This window comes from Littorina saxatilis, linkage group LG4 (assembly GCF_037325665.1).
Source record: "Littorina saxatilis isolate snail1 linkage group LG4, US_GU_Lsax_2.0, whole genome shotgun sequence".
NCBI classification, from domain to species: Eukaryota; Metazoa; Mollusca; class Gastropoda; order Littorinimorpha; family Littorinidae; genus Littorina; species Littorina saxatilis.
The window spans coordinates 30,100,775-30,121,302 of record NC_090248.1 but is presented as its reverse complement, the minus strand read 5'-3'; the positions used below and the strand labels follow the sequence as shown (position 1 = coordinate 30,121,302).

The following is a 20,528-nucleotide window of genomic DNA, read 5'->3' as shown; positions in this document are numbered from 1 at the left end:
GTTGGTGTTCTTTTTCTGTCTGAGCCTTAACAGTACCTTGTTCAACCACTCATAATCCAAGAACTGGGTTGACTCAATCACCACAACATTTACACTCCCTTTCAAAACTTCTTTTCTGTAATTCAGAAACACAATCAATTGTTAAACGTGACTGGAGGCTTACAACACGGTCTTACAGACACCAACATTTTTGTAGCACTTGCTTGAGAAGCTATATTCATGTTCATGCAGTTCTCATAACTTTAAGCCAGAATCATGCATGCTGCTCACACACTTATACGTATATGTATTAACTCCCTCACCAGGGTACATGAAGTGCTATATGACTGTCTATAGACAGTGGTGGAACCCCCCTTTTAAGACCCCCCAATTTAAGACTCCCTCCCTTTTAAGACCTTGACTTTTTGTTCTTAACCTCTGTATATGTACCCCCATTTTAAGACCCCCTCCTTTTCAAGACCTGATTTTCTCAGATTTGTGGAGGTCTTAAAAGGGGGGTTCCACTGTATAAGCCTCTCACTACAAAGAGCAAAACTTTCAACTGTACACTAAACAAAAATTCACAGTGCCAAATTCTATACGGAATACACAGAACTCAATAAAATAAACGTCAAACAGAGACGAAACCAAGGCAGCAAGTAATAATAATAATAATAATAATAATACGAATATTTATAACGCGCACATATCTCACCAACAGGCGACTCAAGGCGCGAAGTTCAGCGCTAATTGGTACACCCACTGAGCTAATGACGCTGCTATATTGATTGATCACAGAAACCACTCTACAACACTGTCCTTTCCTCTGGCTTTATCTGGACGTCCTAAATGAAGCAACAGCAAATGGCCGCACTGACAAAAGACTGACCCTCCACTTGCTACCAATGCTTTGTGTGTTTTCCTCTGTGTATGGTTACACATCAGGAGAAAATAAGAGGTTCTATTACCCCTTAAGAGCGGTCAATACAGGTGGCAGTCTTTGTAATCTTTGTTTGAGGACAAACATCATTGTGGATGTTATTATAGTGTAATAGCTAGGTTTACAGCATTTTCCGCGCACTGAAACACCTTAGGCATTTCTGGCATACTAATGGATAAACACACCTGCCGTACAGCTACTGTTTTGTGTTCTTAAAAACAGGCATTTAATGTTTGCAAGAGAAACAAAACCAAGACCTGATGAACTTGGATGAAAAAAACCCATTATATTCTCAAATTGACCAGAAAATGCAAAGGCACTTGGAAAAAGTATGCTCCTTCACAAACCAATTAATCTCTCTCTCTAATAACAATGTCTTTGCCTGTCAGCTCCTATATATATATAGTTATTGTTTCCCCCAATTTTCCATGGAGTGTCTTCAGATTGAATTGCACATGCAACGACCAGTCCTTAAAAGTCTGCTGATTTCCCTGACGAAACTGTCAACCACTTTCACTCAGAACACACATCCAGGAAACCACCCACTAAAAACACACCACAAACTGTCTGTAACCTTATAATCTAAGCGGTTCCTCTCTGCCATCCAACACTCACTACAAATTTCACGGTCCATCTGTTGATTCCAAACAGCTGAGTGAAAGCAGGCTGCCACAATATTGATCCTGTCATACCTGATTGACCTAATCCTGTTTGTGTGCCCACAGTGTGGTGCCTTATACCTGGCAGGTTAACTAACCTTGCTCCGATAACAATGCTCCTCCTTATGACACACAAAACTACATACCATCCTGCAGGAACACTTATTCAGGGCTCAAGATTCTCAGGTGTGATGAACTCTTTAATCTTGAACGGATCATACAGTGGTCTTTAAGAATATTATAGTATGAACAAGTGCATGTGCACAGAACAGGCCCCAGGGAAACCCACAAGGTCACATATATTGCAAAGAAAGATGAGATTATGTATGTGTTCATTGGAATTGTAAAGCGCTTGGAGCTGTGAATCGGAACTTGCGCCATAGAAAAGTGATTTAATATTATCATTATTATTATTATTGTTATTATCAAGATGTACTATGTGCTGCTATGATGAATCAAATAAACTCATTATACGTGTCAAAAACAAAAAAGTAAAAAGCAAAAACAAAACAAGAAGGGCAAAGCCCATACGACTCACATGCTTTACACATTTTTCCTACCAAAATACATGTGACCTTGACCCAAGGTCAAGGTCATCCAAGGTCATGCAACACAAAGCTGTTAATTCAAGACATAGGAAGTACAATGGTGCTTATTGGCTCTTTCTACCATGAGATATGGTCACTTTTAGTGGTTCACTACCTTATTTTGGTCACATTTCATAAGGGTCAAAGTGACCTTGACCTTGATCATATGTGACCAAATGTGTCTCATGATGAAAGCATAACATGTGCCCCACATAATTTTTAAGTTTGAAACAGTTATCTTCCATAGTTCAGGGTCAAGGTCACTTCAAAATATGTATACAATCCAACTTTGAAGAGCTCCTGTGACCTTGACCTTGAAGCAAGGTAAACCAAACTGGTATCAAAAGATGGGGCTTACTTTGCCCTATATATCATATATAGGTGAGGTATTGAATCTCAAAAACTTCAGAGAAAATGTGAAAAATGTAAAAAATAGCTGTTTTTTAGGCAACATTTATGGCCCCTGCGACCTTGACCTTGAAGCAAGGTCAAGATGCTATGTATGTTTTTTGGGGCCTTGTCATCATACACCATCTTGCCAAATTTGGTACTGATAGACTGAATAGTGTCCAAGAAATATCCAACGTTAAAGTTTTCCGGACGGACGTCCGGACGGACGGACGGACGTCCGGACGGACGGACGTCCGGACGGACGGACGGACGACTCGGGTGAGTACATAGACTCACTTTTGCTTCGCATGTGAGTCAAAAAGGAAGGAAGAAAGGAAAGGAAGAAAGAGAGAAAGAAAGAAGAAAGAAAAAAAGAGAGAAAGAAAGAAAGAAAGAAAAAAAGAAAGAAAGAAAGAAAGAAAGAAAGAGAGAGAGAAAGAAAGAAAGAAAGAAAGAAAGAAAGAAAGAAAGAAAGAAAGTAAGAAAGAAAGAAAGAAAGAAAGAGAGAGAGAGAAAGAAAGAAAGAAAGAAAGAAAGAAAGAAAGAAAGAAAGAAAGAAAGAAAGAAAGAAAGAAAGAAAGAAAAAAAGAAGAAAAAAAGAGAAGAAATTCTTATGAATACACAGACTTTTAATACGACGGATATACAGGTATTTAAAAATAAAAAACTGATGCCTGTCATTTGTGTGGTACATGTACTCCTTACAAATTGCCCCCCCCCCCCCCCATCCCCACCCCAAAAAATAATGACAAGTTCTTGTGATATATCATATTTGAAAAGTGTATGCCCTGCTGTCAGCCCAGCCACACAAACACACTCCAATGCAACGGCAGGGCTTTATATAACTTTGGATCATGACTGCATGTGTTTATAAAACTTGTCTGTAGGCAATTCCCCCGAAATCGGCGTATGGCTGCCTAAATGGCGGGGTAAAAACGGTCATACACGTAAAATTCCACTCGTGCAAAAAACAAGAGTGAACGTGGGAGTCTAAGCCCATGAACAAAGAAGAAGAAGAAGAAGTCTGTAGGCAATAAGGATGAATGTTACTGTTAGTATATAAGTGACAATGTGAATATACTATCAGTGTTAAGAACACAAAGAAAACTTTAAAATCTGTGGAAAAAAACGAAATACATTTCACAAAAATGAATACAAGAAATATGCAAATAGTTGAGTTACAAATTCCATCATGAGGTTAGAGTGTAAAATGAATGAAATAAAAATGGATTACATTTTTGTCTTGCTTAAAAACAAACCCACACAAAAATTAACTGGTGTATGAAGAAAAAAAAGAGGAAATATGGTACAGTATTTGCTGGTGAGCTAGTGGATGTTAAATAAAGGGACAAAACCCCATGGATTTACCTCTGCCTGGAAAGAGGAGTGGCCTGCTGTATATGGTCGTTGTCTGATCAGACCCTCTGCCAAAACAAAAATCAAGACTGGATTAAATACTATGATTGCCTTTCCCTTTGCACATATCAACATTCCTACTTTAAACATATTTTTGTGTGTATACATGCAGCTCAGGCATTGTTGTTTTGTCAAATGTTTACTTCTTTTCAAACATTACTGGCTCTGTGACATAACAATAATTATTGGACCCCCCCAATTTTGTTAATTAATTTAAAAGAAAAAAGACACACTCACACAAAAACATCCCTTGCTCTTATACCCCACCCCCCCCTCCCCCCGAAAAACTAAAACAACAACAACAAAACAAAACAACAACAAAACAGACACACAAAACCAACCAAACAAATCTACTCCACCCACCCCTCAAAACACACGCACACAAAAACAAACAATTTAACAAGCACAACTAAAAAACAATAACCAACAACACACACACACCATCAACTCCACAAAACACTACACTTACCAAGCTGCTGGATATGCCTGGCAGGCAGGAGGGTGGTGGCCGGACGTCCAGGCTCTCCCGCCATGGACGTGTCAGGCAGACCGATACGAGACCACGCTCTGTGCTCATCTTCGTCCGTTCCTCCATACATCTCCCCTCCCCCTGCCCCCGAGGATGCACGTTGAGAGATGGATACAAGCTCTGCATCTGGGAGGCAGGAGTCTGGGCTGAACATTTCTCCTATGAAAAGTTGAAAATTCATAAGACGTGGAATTCTGAAATCTCCATCTGTGCTGAAATTACTAACAGCTGTGGTTTATACATATTTCTGTGCGCTAATTTTAACTAGCAAAAACACACACAAAAAATTCAACTGGGACTGTGAAATGTACAAACAATATTGAATTAGGTAAAAAATCTCATGAAAAGTTATTTACTATTATTATTATTATAAAGGCAAAACTACCAACAAATTCAAGTGATCTTACACCCTTTCTTCAATTGATTCAATACTGCTACTATATGCAATCATTTATACAGAATGCACATGTTATATATGAAGTCTTATATCGCGCGCGTATCTCCAGACTCGGACTTAAAGATCATCTTTTTGAAATCTAAATAAATTGTATGTAACAAGTATCAATTGTTTTCAATATGAAGCAATGCATTGAATCACTTCCAGTTCCACAGAATGGACACCGACAGTACAGTGTATTGACACTCTTTCATGGGACCCCGAGATATGAGACCCTCCCACCCCCTATTTTCTCTGAGTTCCAGCTGTTCTTAACAGCTGTAAATGTATCCCCACTTAAAGACACCCTCTCTCTAGACGGGCGCAATGGCTTGGTGGTAAGACGCCGGCCTCCAAAGCGGAAGATCGTGGGTTCGAATCCCGGCCGCGCCTGGTGGGTTAAGGTGGAGATTTTTTCCGATCTCCCAGGTCAACTTATGTGCAGACCTGCTAGTGCCTTATCCCCCTTCGTGTGTACACGCAAGCACAAGACCAAGTGCGCACGGAAAAGATCCTGTAATCCATGTCAGAGTTCGGTGGGTTATAGAAATACGAAAATACCCAGCAGGCTTCCTCCGAAAGCAACGTATGGCTGCCTAAATGGCGGGGTAAAACAGTCATACACGTAAAAATCGTGGGAGTTTCAGCCTACGAACGCAGAAAAAGAAGGAGACACCCTCTCTTTTAAGACTTGATTTTATTAGATTTTTGGTGGTCTCAAAGGGGGGGGGGGGGGGGGGGGGTGAAGGTGGTGTACGTGCCCCTATATTGCAAGTTGTAATCAAACTCAAAAGAGTGCAAAATTCAAGAAAAAATGCTAGTTAACAGGTGCAGAACTCATGGTCGAAAACTACAGGAAAATAAATTATACATGAATGCAGAAAAGGTATTACAGAGTGCAAACCTGTCAAACATTGTCCTGGAAATAATAATACCTTCAAATCACAAATTTCAAAAGGTTCAACTGAGTAAACTGCGTGCATATCGGCATGCATACACACAGGCAAACATGTATACATTCTGTTTCAAGCAGTTGCATGCAATGAGAAAACTTGGAGGCGTATATAGTTCAAGAAAATTTAAATGCTCACAGCACTTGGAAAGGATCCTCTGATTAAGACTGGCAAAGGGACAATTGTGAGCATGAGTTTAACAGTATTGTTCCAAATGATGTGTTTCTTTCATTAAAATCTGCATAAAAAAGAAAGCTTACAAACTCACCCAGTAAAACTGCCACAACATATGCAGAGTAATTTAGTGCTGTATCAGAAGGTACGTGTCAGAGGTCGACAGTTCAACAATACACATAAATGGGTGAGTATGATTATGAGACACAGGAAGAAATAAACAGTTGTAGGGTTGAATTAAAAGCAGTACTACATGCAAGATCACAGAGTACACTTCCAATACACATTTTACAAGACAGTTTACACAAATTCATCCGGAAAGAAGCCAAACATTGGACTATAACCAACAACGTCCCAACAAATCAAGATATATATAAGTCTCTAAAACATGTTTTCTTTCTCACTCTCAGATTGTCTCATATCCAGGTCTTTTGCTTTGACATTAAAATTCATGCGTTAATTAAGCTGCCCATGAAGGGCAAAACATGACTGTCAGAAAAAGATTGTCTATGCTCTTTTCAATAACACAGCTGGTGACTTGTGACATTTATCTCCAACCGCTTGAGGCATGTGTCTTTGCCCTTTAGACTTCCACGTGTCACTCACGAAATCGTCCCTCAAGTAGACAAACAACAGACCTCTTCCTTATTTCCCTTCCCCGCGACCAAATAACCTCTACTGAAATTAGTTCTCAATGGATTAAAAATTACAAGTGCATGACAGTTATAGATTCTTACTGCACTTGGAACCAACAGAAATTGTGATACAATAACAATATACATATAACAGAAAATAAGAAAGATTTCATGACAGTATAAAAACAAATTTCCAGCAGTTTTTCCCAAAGAAGTGAGAGGGCCCATCACCAAGAAAGCAAATTCAAACCAGTCACTCAGAGTTATCCAGTCACCACAGCAGTCAAAGGTTACAGGTTACTGAGCTGTTAGGTCAAAGCTCGAAGGTCAAAGAGAAGAAGAGCAGTACAGTAGTCACATTAGAAGAGCAGCAGAGACCAATATATTACAACACCAGTGAGATGAAAACACACCAAGTGCCAGATCAAGTTTCATAGCTGCCACCGAGAATTAGTTACTGCAGGAGAAAGAGAGTGCACTTCAAAGAAGAGAGAGGCAACAATGAATTTACTTTCAGAGATACTGTCTGCAATACTTGCAGGACCTGCGGCGCCAGACAAAACCGAGTCTCTCCCAGCGACATCCAATGGAACTGGTGAAAACACAGCACCGTGTCTGGAACTGCTTGCAGAAGAGAAACGTTGCCGTGGTGACTGCGGTAAGCTAGGAGTTGTTGGTGGTAGCCTTGGCGACATGAAGATCTCGTCACTTTGACCTTGACTTTTGTCAAGGTCGTACTGCTCAAAAACCGCATCAGAGCCCTGACTTCCCAGACGGCTCAGTTTTGTGGGTGTAGTTGGGAGAACGGGTGTTTGTGGCTGGTGAGAGTAGTCGTCTGCCTCGTTCAAGCTTGAGGCTTTATCTGGTAAGGCATGTACTTAACTTGATAAAATTATGTAACAAACTTATATGCACATGTATAAAACAAAATGCATACACTGACTGGACTTGAAAAAACAAGGTGGAACTGAATATGAATATGAAGCAATGGAAGGCATAATTGTTCAGCTACCTCTGAATTGTCAGGGTAGTTTTACACTAAGATTTTGAGATGATTCAGACAAAATTAGCGCACATTTTGATGACAATGCCTTGGTATCTCAAATTAAGATTCTCTCATAGGTTTGAGTATTTCTTGAAACAAAAATCAAATTGACACTACTAATAAAACCTGAAATGTAATACAACACATCCTTATGGCCTTGTCAATTTGTATGTGCATTTAATAATGTAAAGGTGTGTGTGTGTGTGTGTGTGTGTGTGTGTGTGTGTGTGTGTGTGTGTGTGTGTATGTATGTGTGTGTCTGTATGTGTGTGCGTGTAAGAGAAAGAGAGAGAGAGAGAGAGAGAGAGAGACAGACAGAGACAGAGAGACAGAGAGAGACACACAGAGAGAGACAGAGAGAGAGACAGACAGACAGAGACACACAGGTGAACAAACAGCCGGACAGGCAGGCAGAAAAATAGACAGACAGAAAAAGAAAGAGAAAGAGAGAAAAGGCTAAATGTTCAGATTCCTGTTGATGAGAAAAGCAGTGAATCTTTATATCCAAGTGTGTGTTATCTTGAACTTTCAGACCCAGTGACACAACTTGCAGTTCTGTGATAGTACCTGCATTAGATCTGTTACTAAATGCTCCCTAAAATTCACAACATTAGAAAATGAATTAATCAAAAATTAAAAGTGAAAAGGCAGATGTTGCAGTGAGGAAAAAAGGATTGTTCAAGCTGGATTAAGATTGTTCCAAATTTGTTACAATGGAGAAACCGGTGAGGGCATCAGTGAATGTGGGGGTGGGGGTGGGGGTTGGGTGGGATCGGGCGGAGGGATCAGTTGGAGAATTAACAAAGGATAAAGGTTTTGGTCAGTTCATTATGCCTTTGATCATGGAAAATGAAAACAAACCGGTGTTCACACTCTGTGGGGATGAAACAAAGTGAAATATCAGTATCAAAACAAACTGCAAAGTGAAACAACTCAAGTCATAAACTAAAAGTGCATGGGACTGTGAGTCTTTTGGCACACACATTATTGTGCATCACACACACAAGGGTCAATCCATTCACTTAGCTGACCCGATCCTTTACGAAGACTGCTGGAACCATACCCAGGCAATGCATCTCCTTGAAATGAGATCTTTTTCCGAAGGGCAATATCTCGTTGGTTAGGTGGGAGGTGGCATACACAGTCCGGTGGGCAGACTGGAGGAGGTAGACCAGAAGCTTTTCCTGATGACACTTCAACATCCTGAGGTCTTGGTGATGCTGTGGGGCAGCTGTGTTGAGTGCTTGGCCTGTATTTGATTTCCACCCTCGGAGATTCTGGATTCGTTATAGCATTTGAGTCCCAGGCTGGGCCTGAACTGGCATCAGCAGAAGCAATGGTCAAAGACTGTGATGGTAAATTGCTCAATGCTGGTGCTGAAGATCCTGATGATAAGCGCGGTTCCAAGCTGTCTGTTCTCCCATAGTTTTGGTAGTCATGTCGGCTTTGACTTCTTGACGATGGAGAAGCTGCTGACTTAGGTCTCCTGCACAGCGATGATGAAGATGATGTTCTTCTGCTGGAGGCTGCTGAATTTGGTCTCCCTGATTTGACTGGACTCTGGGATCTAAACGATGGAGCAGACATCTGTCTTCTCAGCTCAGTCCCTATTGGCAGCAAGGTTCCTTCCGTAACATTTGAGTAAGCGTTCTCTTCTGTGTAGCTTGTCTGACTGGCCAACTGGTAGTCACCCCTGTGCAAATATTCTCCCTTGATAGGAGACTCTCCTCTTGATCCGTAGGTAAAGACGCTGCTGACAGGACTTACTGCCCTTGTTTGATTGTAGAGCGTTTTGTCCAAACTAAGGTCCCATTCTGACGAAAGGGACGGGACACAAGGCACCATGTGACAATCAAGAGAGTAAAGCAGTGAGTGCATGCTTGCACATTGTATCTACTTCCAGATCTGTAGCTCTTTCATCGCCCAACAATCGACACCATTCAAACTTTAATTTTGCACAATGCAACTTTTACCAGTGTTGTTCCCAGACACAGAAGACAATAGGTCAGTTGGACCTGGATTCAAAATATATATATAAGTCAAAATGTTCTTGGCGGCAAACAATTGTGTCAAAAGACATCCCGCTTGTCAAAACCATCGAACATTCGACCATGCTGTGATCAGAACAATGCGTAAGATCAAAAAAGTATAAAATGACCAAAGACTGGGGCCTGGGAACAACACTGCGTATACTATACTGTATTATTAATTAGTCTGTGTTTTGTTGTTAAATTTCTCGTGCTCCCTTCTCTTTTCCATTTGTATTCACCACTTTCAAACCCCTAGATTTTTACCACTTCATTTTTATCTCATTTGCAGGTCTATACAGTCAACTGGATTATACATAAACATTTCTTTCTTTTCTTTATTTGGTGTTTAACGTCGTTTTCAACCACGAAGGTTATATCGCGACGGGGGAAGGGGGGAGATGGGATAGAGCCACTTGTCAATTGTTTCTTGTTCACAAAAGCACTAATCAAAAATTTGCTCCAGGGGCTTGCAACGTAGTACAATATATGACCTTACTGGGAGAATGCAAGTTTCCAGTACAAAGGACTTAACATTTCTTACATACTGCTTGACTAAAATCTGTACAAAAATTGACTATATTCTATACAAGAAACACTTAACAAGGGTAAAAGGAGAAACAGAATCCGTTAGTCGCCTCTTACGACATGCTGGGGAGCATCGGGTAAATTCTTCCTCGTCCCAACCAATATGGGACTCCCCCTAACCCGTGGGGGGCACATAAACATTCATGCAGAGTCCACAATATATCGATCACACTTTACAAGTCAAGACAACATTAACACAAGGGGGCATGCATACATACAGAATACCTGTGCGTACCAAAATTGATACAATTGCCCATTTTCACCCAATCATGCAAAATAATGCAAGACCATTTTACTCTGGAGCATGCAACAACACCAACAGAGAACACAGACACTCATGTGACATGCATTACAACACAATACGATGCATTCATTTAAACTTTCATGAAGTTTTAGAAAAAGAAAGAGTAATAACTAATCCAGAAAAAAGTAATACATATGTTACCTTCCTCCGCACCAGTGTACTGTCCAAATTCCTGAAAAAAGAAAAGGTGAATTTTTAGTCAGTGGCTCTGTGATTTCATGCGTCCAATATTAAAAGAATACCAAAAGAACTAATCATCATTGGTTGGTGTCATTTTCAGTATGCAAACATTATGAGGTCAATGAGGCTTCAACCTTTTGTTCTTGCAGTATTTGAAAAACAAAATTCTTTCCAAACATTTTCTCTTTGTCTCAAAAGAAATGCATTATGATAAATAATGCAACATCTACTATTAAACCATTTAAAATCATTTAATTGTACATGTAATAGGTGTGAACATATCAAAAGGGCAAATTCTGAAACTTTCATCAGTGTTAATGCTTATTCACAAAAAGCAAACTATTGTTGGAAGAATTTTTCCTTTTTACCATTTTACTTCAATTTTTAAATCAAGCTAGTGCATGCAAAAAATACACACCTGTATTTTGAGTATGTAATAGAATCATAAAGGTGCAAGAACATGGTTCACATAAAATTTGAACAATTTAAATCAGGAAAATAAAATGTGCATGTAAAAGATTTCAGTCAGTGAAAATATGAATGAAAATTGAAGAGAGTAATCAAAGAACACTGCCTGAAACAATAGACTGAAACAATAGACTGCAACAATAGACTGCAAGTTATGAGGGTACAAAACGGAGATCAAAAGCCAAAGACAGTGATATTCAAAAGGCAAAAGACAAAGATTATTTTAATCATAAAAAACAGTTTCATAACTACCAGTGGTAAATCAAGGTTAACTGGAGCCGAGGTTAATTTACTCATGTATCTTGAGTTAACTGAAAGCAGAATAACAGTTCCAGCTTGTTCCTCCACCCGAATTATTTACTAATGGTAAAAAAAAAGTCAACAAAACAACCAACACAAAAAGCTTAATACACATTTTCTCATCAAAAAGCAGACACAGGAAAATAGCCTGGTAAGCTCTATTGTAATAAAGTTATCTGTCAGGTGTGTAGAAGACGGCTAGAGTACAATTTAGTCAATAAATGTAGAAGAGTTGCTTTTCCTTAAAAACACTGAGGTAAGCTACATGTGACATTGTCAGCCAGTCACTAGCGAGCGGAATGCCTCTGTACATGGTGGGCGATCTATGCCAGTGAAATTATGCAAACGACTGACATCTCATAGAGACATACTCCGATCTGTGCTTTTTGCACTGTCAACTAAATATAATGCTCCTGATCTTTTCATTCGACTATCAATATTGCCGATGTGATTGCATCCCTCAGTGCGCACAGATCACTGACCACTTGTGGGGCGGGGATGTAGCTCAGTCGGTAGCGCGCTGGATTTGTATCCAGTTGGCCACTGTCAGCGTGAGTTCGTCCCCATGTTCGGCGATAGATTTATTTCTCAGAGTCAACTTTGTGTGCACACTCTCCTCGGTGTCCGAACACCCCCGTGTGTACACGCAAGCACAAGACCAAGTGCGCACGAAAAAAATCCTGTAATCCATGTCAGAGTTCGGTGGGTTATAGAAACACGAAAATACCCAGCATGCTTCCTCCAAAAGCGGCGTATGGGTGCCTAAATGGCGGGGTAAAAAACGGTCATACATGTAAAAGCCATGGGAGTTTCAGCCCATGAACGAACAAACAAACAAACAAACTGACCACTTGTGGAGACAAGCAGCTCGCTTGCTCTACAATGTCACATGTAGCTTGTCTCAGTGTTTTCAAGGAGAAGCAACTGTCCCAAAACTTTGAACTTCGGATAAGGTGCTATATAAATAAAGAGAATAATAAAAAACCCATAAAAACCCGACAGAATAATATCCAAAATTCTTCTATTCTAAGAAAGCAAAATTGGTGTCAGGATTTACAGGATGGCAGACTTGTGTTAGAGCTAAATTAAAAGGTAAAAGTGTCTGTACAGTTATAAAACAAAGCAAGTGTAAAATTCTGGTGAGGAGAATGTACAGTGGAGTCCAGCTATAACGAACCTGGGTATAACGCAATCCCGCTTTTAACGAACTGCCATTGATTTCCCGGCAGACAGCCTTCTATTTCTTACTTGTTACTTTCCGGCTACAACGAACCTTTTGAACTCATTTGCATAACGAACCCCTCTTATAACAAACATGTTTTCATCGCCCCAGAGCCGTTTTGTCTCTAAGTCACAAGGCTACAACAAACCGATGTCAATAATTGTCTCCAAAGACAAAAATACACAAACAAAAGTAAAAGTATACCGGTAACAAACGGTCGAAGAATGAAAATAAGCCGCACATCAAAGGAAGTATACAGAGTGGAAATATGTGTGCTCTGTGTGTGCGGCGAGATCAAAGGCAGGTCCATTGTGATGCCTTATTTATACGGACACTGACCTTCTTCCCAGGGGTCAATGACCCAGTTTTAGCTATGAGAGGTCAGTGGTTCCCCTGTCATATCTGAGAGAGGAAACACTTCCTGCACCGGGGTCAGTGACCGAGTTTATTAACCTATGGGGCGGTCTCTTTGATGTCTTGAGAGGAAACATGGCCAGGGTAGTACCTAGTAGCTGAAACATGCATTACCACAAGTTGTTTGACTGGTACTCAGGCGGTCTCTTTGATTTTTTTCGTATTTTGATACAGGAAAAAAGTCGCGCCTTATGACCCGGAAAATACGGTACATGCGTTTACACGACTTTTTAAATTTTACTTCTAAAATTACAGTAAATTGAACATTTGAACTATGCCTCTCTATGGATTATACTATGAAGCTGTTGAAAACATGCAGAGATTGTACTCTCCAAGGAAAGATCGATGGGACGATCATTTGAAGGTGAGTGGGAAAACTTGTCTTGAGGCCATTTAGGGTTGAAAACTCTACAGCGAATTACTGATATAACGAACTAAAATGTATCTCCCTTGAGATTCGTTGTACCCGGACTCCACTGTATGTTATAAAATTAAAGCAGGCAGGATTCACACAGTCTTCTTGTAAGAGTTTCAGATTCACGGCACAGGAAGCAGGTTCATAAATCAAGGTTTGTTAAGCAAGAGGGAGGTCAGAGGTCATTGACATCAAATTCAGTTCAGAGGTTTGGTAGAAAGTACAAAGTAACAACTGCAAATTCAATGTCCAAAACAGAAACAGAGAAAACAGAAATGGTGCAAGGTTTGAAGCAGTTGTGCAGTCAGCAAAAAACAGGTTCAAAGTCCACAGAAAAAAGTTCTATAAAGTGGTTACAGGTAGAACAAGTAACAAAGGGAATTAAGAATAAGCACACAGAACAGGCGATCAGGTTATTGGGAGAAAGCAGGAGGTGAAAGTCCAAAACCCAAAGCTTATAACAGCATAGAAAAGTGTCCACGGTGAGAAGTGCAGCAGTTGATTACCTCCCTGCTTGACACCCAGCTTGCTTGCGACTTTAACCTGTGAAGTTCTTCTCCTTCGGACAGAACAGAGGGACTTCTGGGACCGGCGAAGTAACCCGCATCACTGGCAGACGCCCCTGTTTCCGGTCTAGATAGAAAACCAGCGTTTCCCCTTGCCTTTTCTTCGGTGTTCAGAATCCCGCCTGCAGTATCTCGGACAGAAGCTGATGTTTCTGATTGGTTGTACATTTCTCCTGTTGGGGACATTCCCAGTTCAGCCCTTGAATCCACTCTGAGGCCGTCTACCGACTTTCCAGATTTGGAGGAAGCAGGACGCTCTGGGGTTGGGCTTGGAACAACGCTAATGTCCACACTAATAGTTTCCATCATGTGTTCTTTTTCATTGCTTTCTTCCTGGGTATTATGTGCATCGTCATCAGAGGATTTGTTGCCGTGATTCTCTGCGGCTGTTCGTTTTTCATCCTGCTTTGTTTAATGGAGGAGTTGAAAGGGTTAAGATGGGGAACAAACACCAAAGTCGTCAGCAAAAAACCCCCAAAAAACCACTTTAATTTATATCAATCATGCTCATGCAACAACCATGCCTCTGCATGTCACATTGTATTATCGACAGCAACGTGCTGCTGTACGGCTGTTTATTAATCTTCCTGTTTTGTTTAATGAAGAAATTGAATGGGTTTAGCTAAGCTAAGGAACACAACTCTAATTGCAAAAAATGTCTTCAAACACCATTAATCATGCAAACATGCTCATGCAACATCCATGCCTCAAAAAATTCCCATTGCATTGTATTAACAACAACAAAGAAAAACAAGTCGCGTAAGGCGAAATTGCTACATTTAGTCAAGCTGTGGAACTTACAGAATGAAACTGAACGTAGTCCGCCGCTAGTGCAAAAGGCAGTGAAAGTGACGAGCCTGTTTGGCGCGGCAGCGGTTGCGCTGTGCTTCATAGCACGCTTTACTGTACCTCTCTTCGTTTTAACTTTCTGAGCGTGTTTTTAATCCAAACATATCATATCTATATATGTTTTTGGAATCAGGAACCGACAAGGAATAAGATGAAATAGTTTTTGAAACGATTTTGGAAATTTAATTTTGATCATAATTTTTAATTTTTTTAATTTTCAGAGCTTGTTTTTAATCCAAATTAACATATTTATATGTTTTTGGAATCAGAAAATGATGAAGAAAAAGATGAACGTAAATTTGGATCGTTTTATAATTTTTTTTATTTTTTTTTACAATTTTCCGATTTTTAATGACCAAAGTCATTAATTAATTTTTAAGCCACCAAACTGAAATGCAATACCGAAGTCCGGCCTTCAGCGAAGATTGCTTGGCCAAAATTTCAATCAATTTGATTGAAAAATGAGGGTGTGACAGTGCCGCCTCAACTTTTACAAAAAGCCGGATATGACGTCATCAAAGACATTTATCGCAAAAAAGAAAAAAAACGTCCGGGGATATCATTCCCAGGAACTCTCATGTCAAATTTCAGAAAGATCGGTCCAGTAGTTTAGTCTGAATCGCTCTACACACACACACACACACACACACACACGCACACACATACACCACACCCTCGTCTCGATTCCCCCCCTACGTTAAAACATTTAGTCAAAACTTGACTAAATGTAAAAAGAGAAACAAATGGATACCAAAACGCATGTTTAGGGAGTTGTAGACATTACAAAGATAATAATCTTCAAACTTTGTTTCTCAAGCAGTATTTTCTATGTGATTCTTTCGGATGATGTCGGTTAAAACATATTTACATCATTAAGAATCTCCAACCACGTCTCGTGTTCTCAAACACGCCTTCCTGAAAATTATTGTCCAGCAGGCAAAAGACCTTCCATACCTCATGAGTTGGTGAGCGCCGTTTCTTTTCTCGTGGGGGTGCTCTCTTGTGCTGCAATACAGTTTTCTTTTTGACAGGGGTTCTGTGTGGTTTCTCCCTCTGCAACATTCAAAAGAGAAATGATGCTGCACTCTAAATGAAAAACAAACTGACCAAATCCTTCGCTTATGACTAAATCAATCCCGCTTCTGATTAAGAAATTTATCTTCAAATAAAACAACACATGACAAACGCATACCCATGCACGCCCCAGACCAAACACGGAAATAAAATGAATTTACACAGACAAATAGACCGACCGACCAACAGACAGATTTACCCACCATCGACCGACCAACAGACAGACTGGTATTACTCTTTCTCACATCCCTCCACAATTACACCAACATATCTATTCTTACTTCTACACACTCACCAAAAGTCCAGATCAGAACTCAAAATTTAAAAAAAAACACACACACACAAAACAAACAAACACCAAGGGTTAAGACTTCAATTTCCTAAATCATGAATAACATTTTTCTGAGTTGCTTTTTCTGCATGCAATTCTCATATCATCATGTACAACAACAAATATTAGTGAAACCCCTTAAAATCCTACACTCCTGACCTGATCAGCTGAGCTCTGTCCAACATGAGAATGGTCAGCATCCTTCTTCACAGCGGCCACTGCCATCCCAGCTGCTCTCCTCCCCTTCATAAGGGATGCGACGTCTATCTCCACATCTGCGATAGCCTTGCGCGTACGCTTTGTTGCCGGCATTGACAGATCCTTAGAGTCTTGACCGCCCACGCCTTTCTCCACCTTTGATTGGCCGCTTCCGCCTAAAATGTCAGTTAAAAAGTTATTTTTTGTTTTCAGGACAAGCAAAGTTTCACCTGTTCTTGTACTGTTAGATTGTGAACATGCATAGTGCAGTGTGCAAAATTATTGTCATTGACTATTCATTTTTTTTTTGGGCGGTTTTTTGTTTGCTTAACGCCCAGCCGACCACGAAGGGCCATATCAGGGCGGTGCTGCTTTGACATTTAACGTGCGCCACACACAAGACAGAAGTCGCAGCACAGGCTTCATGTCTCACCCAGTCACATTATTCTGACACCGGACCAACCAGTCCTAGCACTAACCCCATAATGCCAGACGCCAGGCGGAGCAGCCACTAGATTGCCAATTTTAAAGTATGACCCGGCCGGGGTTCGAACCCACGACCTCCCGATCACGGGGCGGACGCCGGTTGTCATTAACTATTAATGCTGTACCCTGTTTCATGCAAAGCATTATTACATACTGGGTAGAAATAATTTGTGAAATGGAAATTTGAGAAAGAGCAATACAGAGGGAAATCTAGTAAAAGGTACTAATGATCACTGAACAGAGATAAAAAAAAAATAAAAAAATTAGAGATAGAGCAAAGAAAGGAGTATCTATTGCAAAAGGATTAGTGCAGGTAAAATATTAAACATTTAGGACCCATTCCAGAGGACAAAACAATCACTCTCTTAATTGGATTAGACCAGATGTAAACAAACATTCTAAACTGTGCTGCAGCTTTATTACAACATTCTAATGAATGTGTGCTACATTTAATTATGGTGAAAATAAATGAGTATTTATGATTTAGCAAAATTGTACCTCCTCAGTTTCATTCAGTAACAAACTAACATTTGCTCAAAGCACAAACATTGGCTTTCAATGTATAGTCCTTTAGGCATGTGTCTGAATCAAAGTCAAACAACTTTGTCCAAGTCAATTTATTATGAACAGAGCACACTTAAAGCCATATGTACTCGATGACTATACACGCTAATTGCTTTACCAACAGCTGGAGACAGACTAAATTAAGTTCCCTGCAAAATATTGTGGTCTAGGACCCCTTAAATGTTGAGATATTTGAATTTTCACTTTGATCTGGATCGTCCTATTTATAGATTTGGCAACACATGTAACGTTGATGCAAGGGAGAGAACACCGCGGCTTTGTTGACATCCTCACTTTTTTAGAGGCTAGAACAAGCTGTAATGCATGTATTTATGGTCCGCGCATGGTGACGTATCGTCATTATATGGTCTTATGGTGCGTTTGACATCGATTGTGGGCAAACTACACTTTGTAAACACGGGAGTGCGTTAGTATGCCTTTAATCGTTTTTGCAATACAATTGATGAAAGCAGCTTTGCTACTCTGACCTTCCTTTGAAAGACCATCAAGCAAACAGAGAACAGACAGACAGGCAGAGAGACAAACACACACACACTTTTGCCTATGCACACACACATGCATACACTGACACACACACACACACACCCATGCACACACACAGGGAAGCTGTGCATGAATTCATACTTGCAGACACATGCACACAAACCTCTTCTAACTCCCTTTCTATCTACCCGGTATCTCTCTACACACACAAACAGACACATGCCCTATATTAAGTATAGCATCAACTGCTCTGGCAATCTGTACAACCCAAGAAAACAACTAGCAGACTACAGTGAATCATATGACTTTCTAGCTTACAAAAGGCAAATCTAAGAGGAAAACAGAAAGCCAGGCAACTCCTCATATTCTATCATTCTCTGGCACCAGTTTACTCATATGAAATGGCAGTTTTAATATAATAGGTGCCTGGCACTACCACACACCCTCACCGGCTGCTTCCCTCTCTTTCTTTTTTCTGATTCTTTCTCTCTGCATTAATGCCTCTGAGAGAAGCAGACAGATTCAAGCAGAGAAAAAGTCAGTGAAATCAACTTTCGAAAGCAAAGAAAGAGGTTATAACACACATGGGTATAATTTCTATAAACATCGCACCAATGATATTTACCTCATGTGTAATATTAAACAAATTACATGAATGTAAATTGTCACTTTTATTTCTCCATCAGAAGCAGTCATCATTTGGGTGGCCGAGTGGTAAACGCACTTGCCTCGGAAGCGAGAGGTTGCGAGTTCGACCCTGGGTCAGGGCGTTAGCAATTTTCTCCCCCCTTTCCTAACCTAGGTGGTGGGTTCAAGTGCTAGTCTTTCAAATGAGATGAAAAACCGAGGTCCCTTCGTGTACACTACATTGGGGTGTGCACGTTAAAAGATCCCACGATTGACAAAAGGGTCTTTCCTGGCATAATTGTATAGGCATAGATACAAATGTCCACCAAATACCCGTGTGACTTGGAATAATAGGCCGTGAAAAGTAAATATTCGCCTTAATTGGCTTGAGATTTACTGGCCGATGTGAATGCGTGATATATTGAGTAAAAAATTCGATCTCACACGGCAGAAATTAATATGTAATGCGCTTAGAGAACGTCAAGCGCTATATAAATCGCCCCATACGTATAGGTTACAACACGAGTGGTTTTTTATATGGCTTGTATTTCAGTCAAGACCCAGCGGATGAATATCATCGGGAGACACGAGCCTTTGGCGAGTGGCTCTCGATTGATATTCCCGCTGGGTCTTGACTGAAATACAAGCCATATAAAAAACCACGAGTGTTGTAATCTGTATATCCCATTCTACCATCAAACACAAAGTGTAGACTACTAGCGGCACTGTTGCGATCTGTGGAGTGTGAAACAGTGTTTTCAGCGAGACTTGGCCTTTTTGCAACCTTAAACTAAGTGACCGTCGCTGAAAAAATAAAACGAATGAGTGCATCTATAAGTACGCGGTAACACTACTTTCAGACCGTTTAAAAGCTTTAAGTAAAGGTTCATAAGTTGCAAGAAAGTAATGAAGTCTTATAGAAATCCATTTAGTTGAAGCGCACAATTCTTTTGCGTTTCAGGTCGGCGGAACGGGGAAACCGGTTTGGCCCCCATTTGGCTTACTCGACTCGATTCAGAATCGATTCCACGTTGTTTTTTTCGAACGCATTATTATACAATTAGTCTTATTGACAGAGAAGCAAATTTTAGGGAACACATATGTAGATTTAACCATTTGCTCCCTATTTGAAATGTATCTACATGATAAACTGTTTTGCGAGTGTGTTTGCATGAACCTAAACTGGTATGGGTGCGAGGAAAACAGGACCCAAGTCTGTCACCGCCGCTTGATTGCATTTTGAAAGAATATGACTGGATTACGGAAAAATACACACATGTTAAGTTCTTAGATACCTTCATCGCCAATGTGGACTTACTGCAGAGCCAGGCAAAAGAGTAGACTTGCTCGCAAAACACGTGAAACAGCTGATGATAGCGAAGCCCAACCGTGCCAGGTAAGGACGGTCTGACAGATTCTCAAAAGTCGTCTGCTAACGAAGCAAGGGGAGGGTACTCGTGTTTTTGTTTTGGTTCGCTAGCATCTGGTTATCTTGTAAGTTGAATGTTCGTTTTTTCCCACCTGCATTGCTTTCATAATGAAAGAAACGTTTGCTTATTGCATCTCATACATCAGATCAGTTCTGAGATTCATTTTTGCGTGCAACTGATATGGTTTTCTGAGCCATGCAATACGATTTTGGAACTTCATACAAATGTGTCACATTGT

General features: G+C 40.3%; 1 protein-coding gene across 3 annotated transcripts in view; it reads right to left on the bottom strand.

Annotated features, from left to right (window-relative positions):
• LOC138964446 (uncharacterized) overlaps nt 1–20,528 on the bottom strand; it is a 69,389-nt gene that overhangs the window by 8,207 nt on the left and 40,654 nt on the right. For 2 of the 3 annotated variants that reach the window (XM_070336400.1, XM_070336401.1), the window contains exons 25-31: nt 16,641–16,855; nt 16,031–16,129; nt 14,168–14,629; nt 10,804–10,834; nt 7,210–7,560; nt 4,441–4,659; nt 3,924–3,979 (exon numbers count right to left, since the gene is read on the bottom strand). In XM_070336400.1, coding sequence (XP_070192501.1) covers nt 3,924–3,979; nt 4,441–4,659; nt 7,210–7,560; nt 10,804–10,834; nt 14,168–14,629; nt 16,031–16,129; nt 16,641–16,855 — 1,433 coding nt within the window. The remainder of the gene's footprint in view (nt 1–3,923; nt 3,980–4,440; nt 4,660–7,209; nt 7,561–10,803; nt 10,835–14,167; nt 14,630–16,030; nt 16,130–16,640; nt 16,856–20,528) is intronic. The other variant, XM_070336403.1, reaches the window with a different exon arrangement.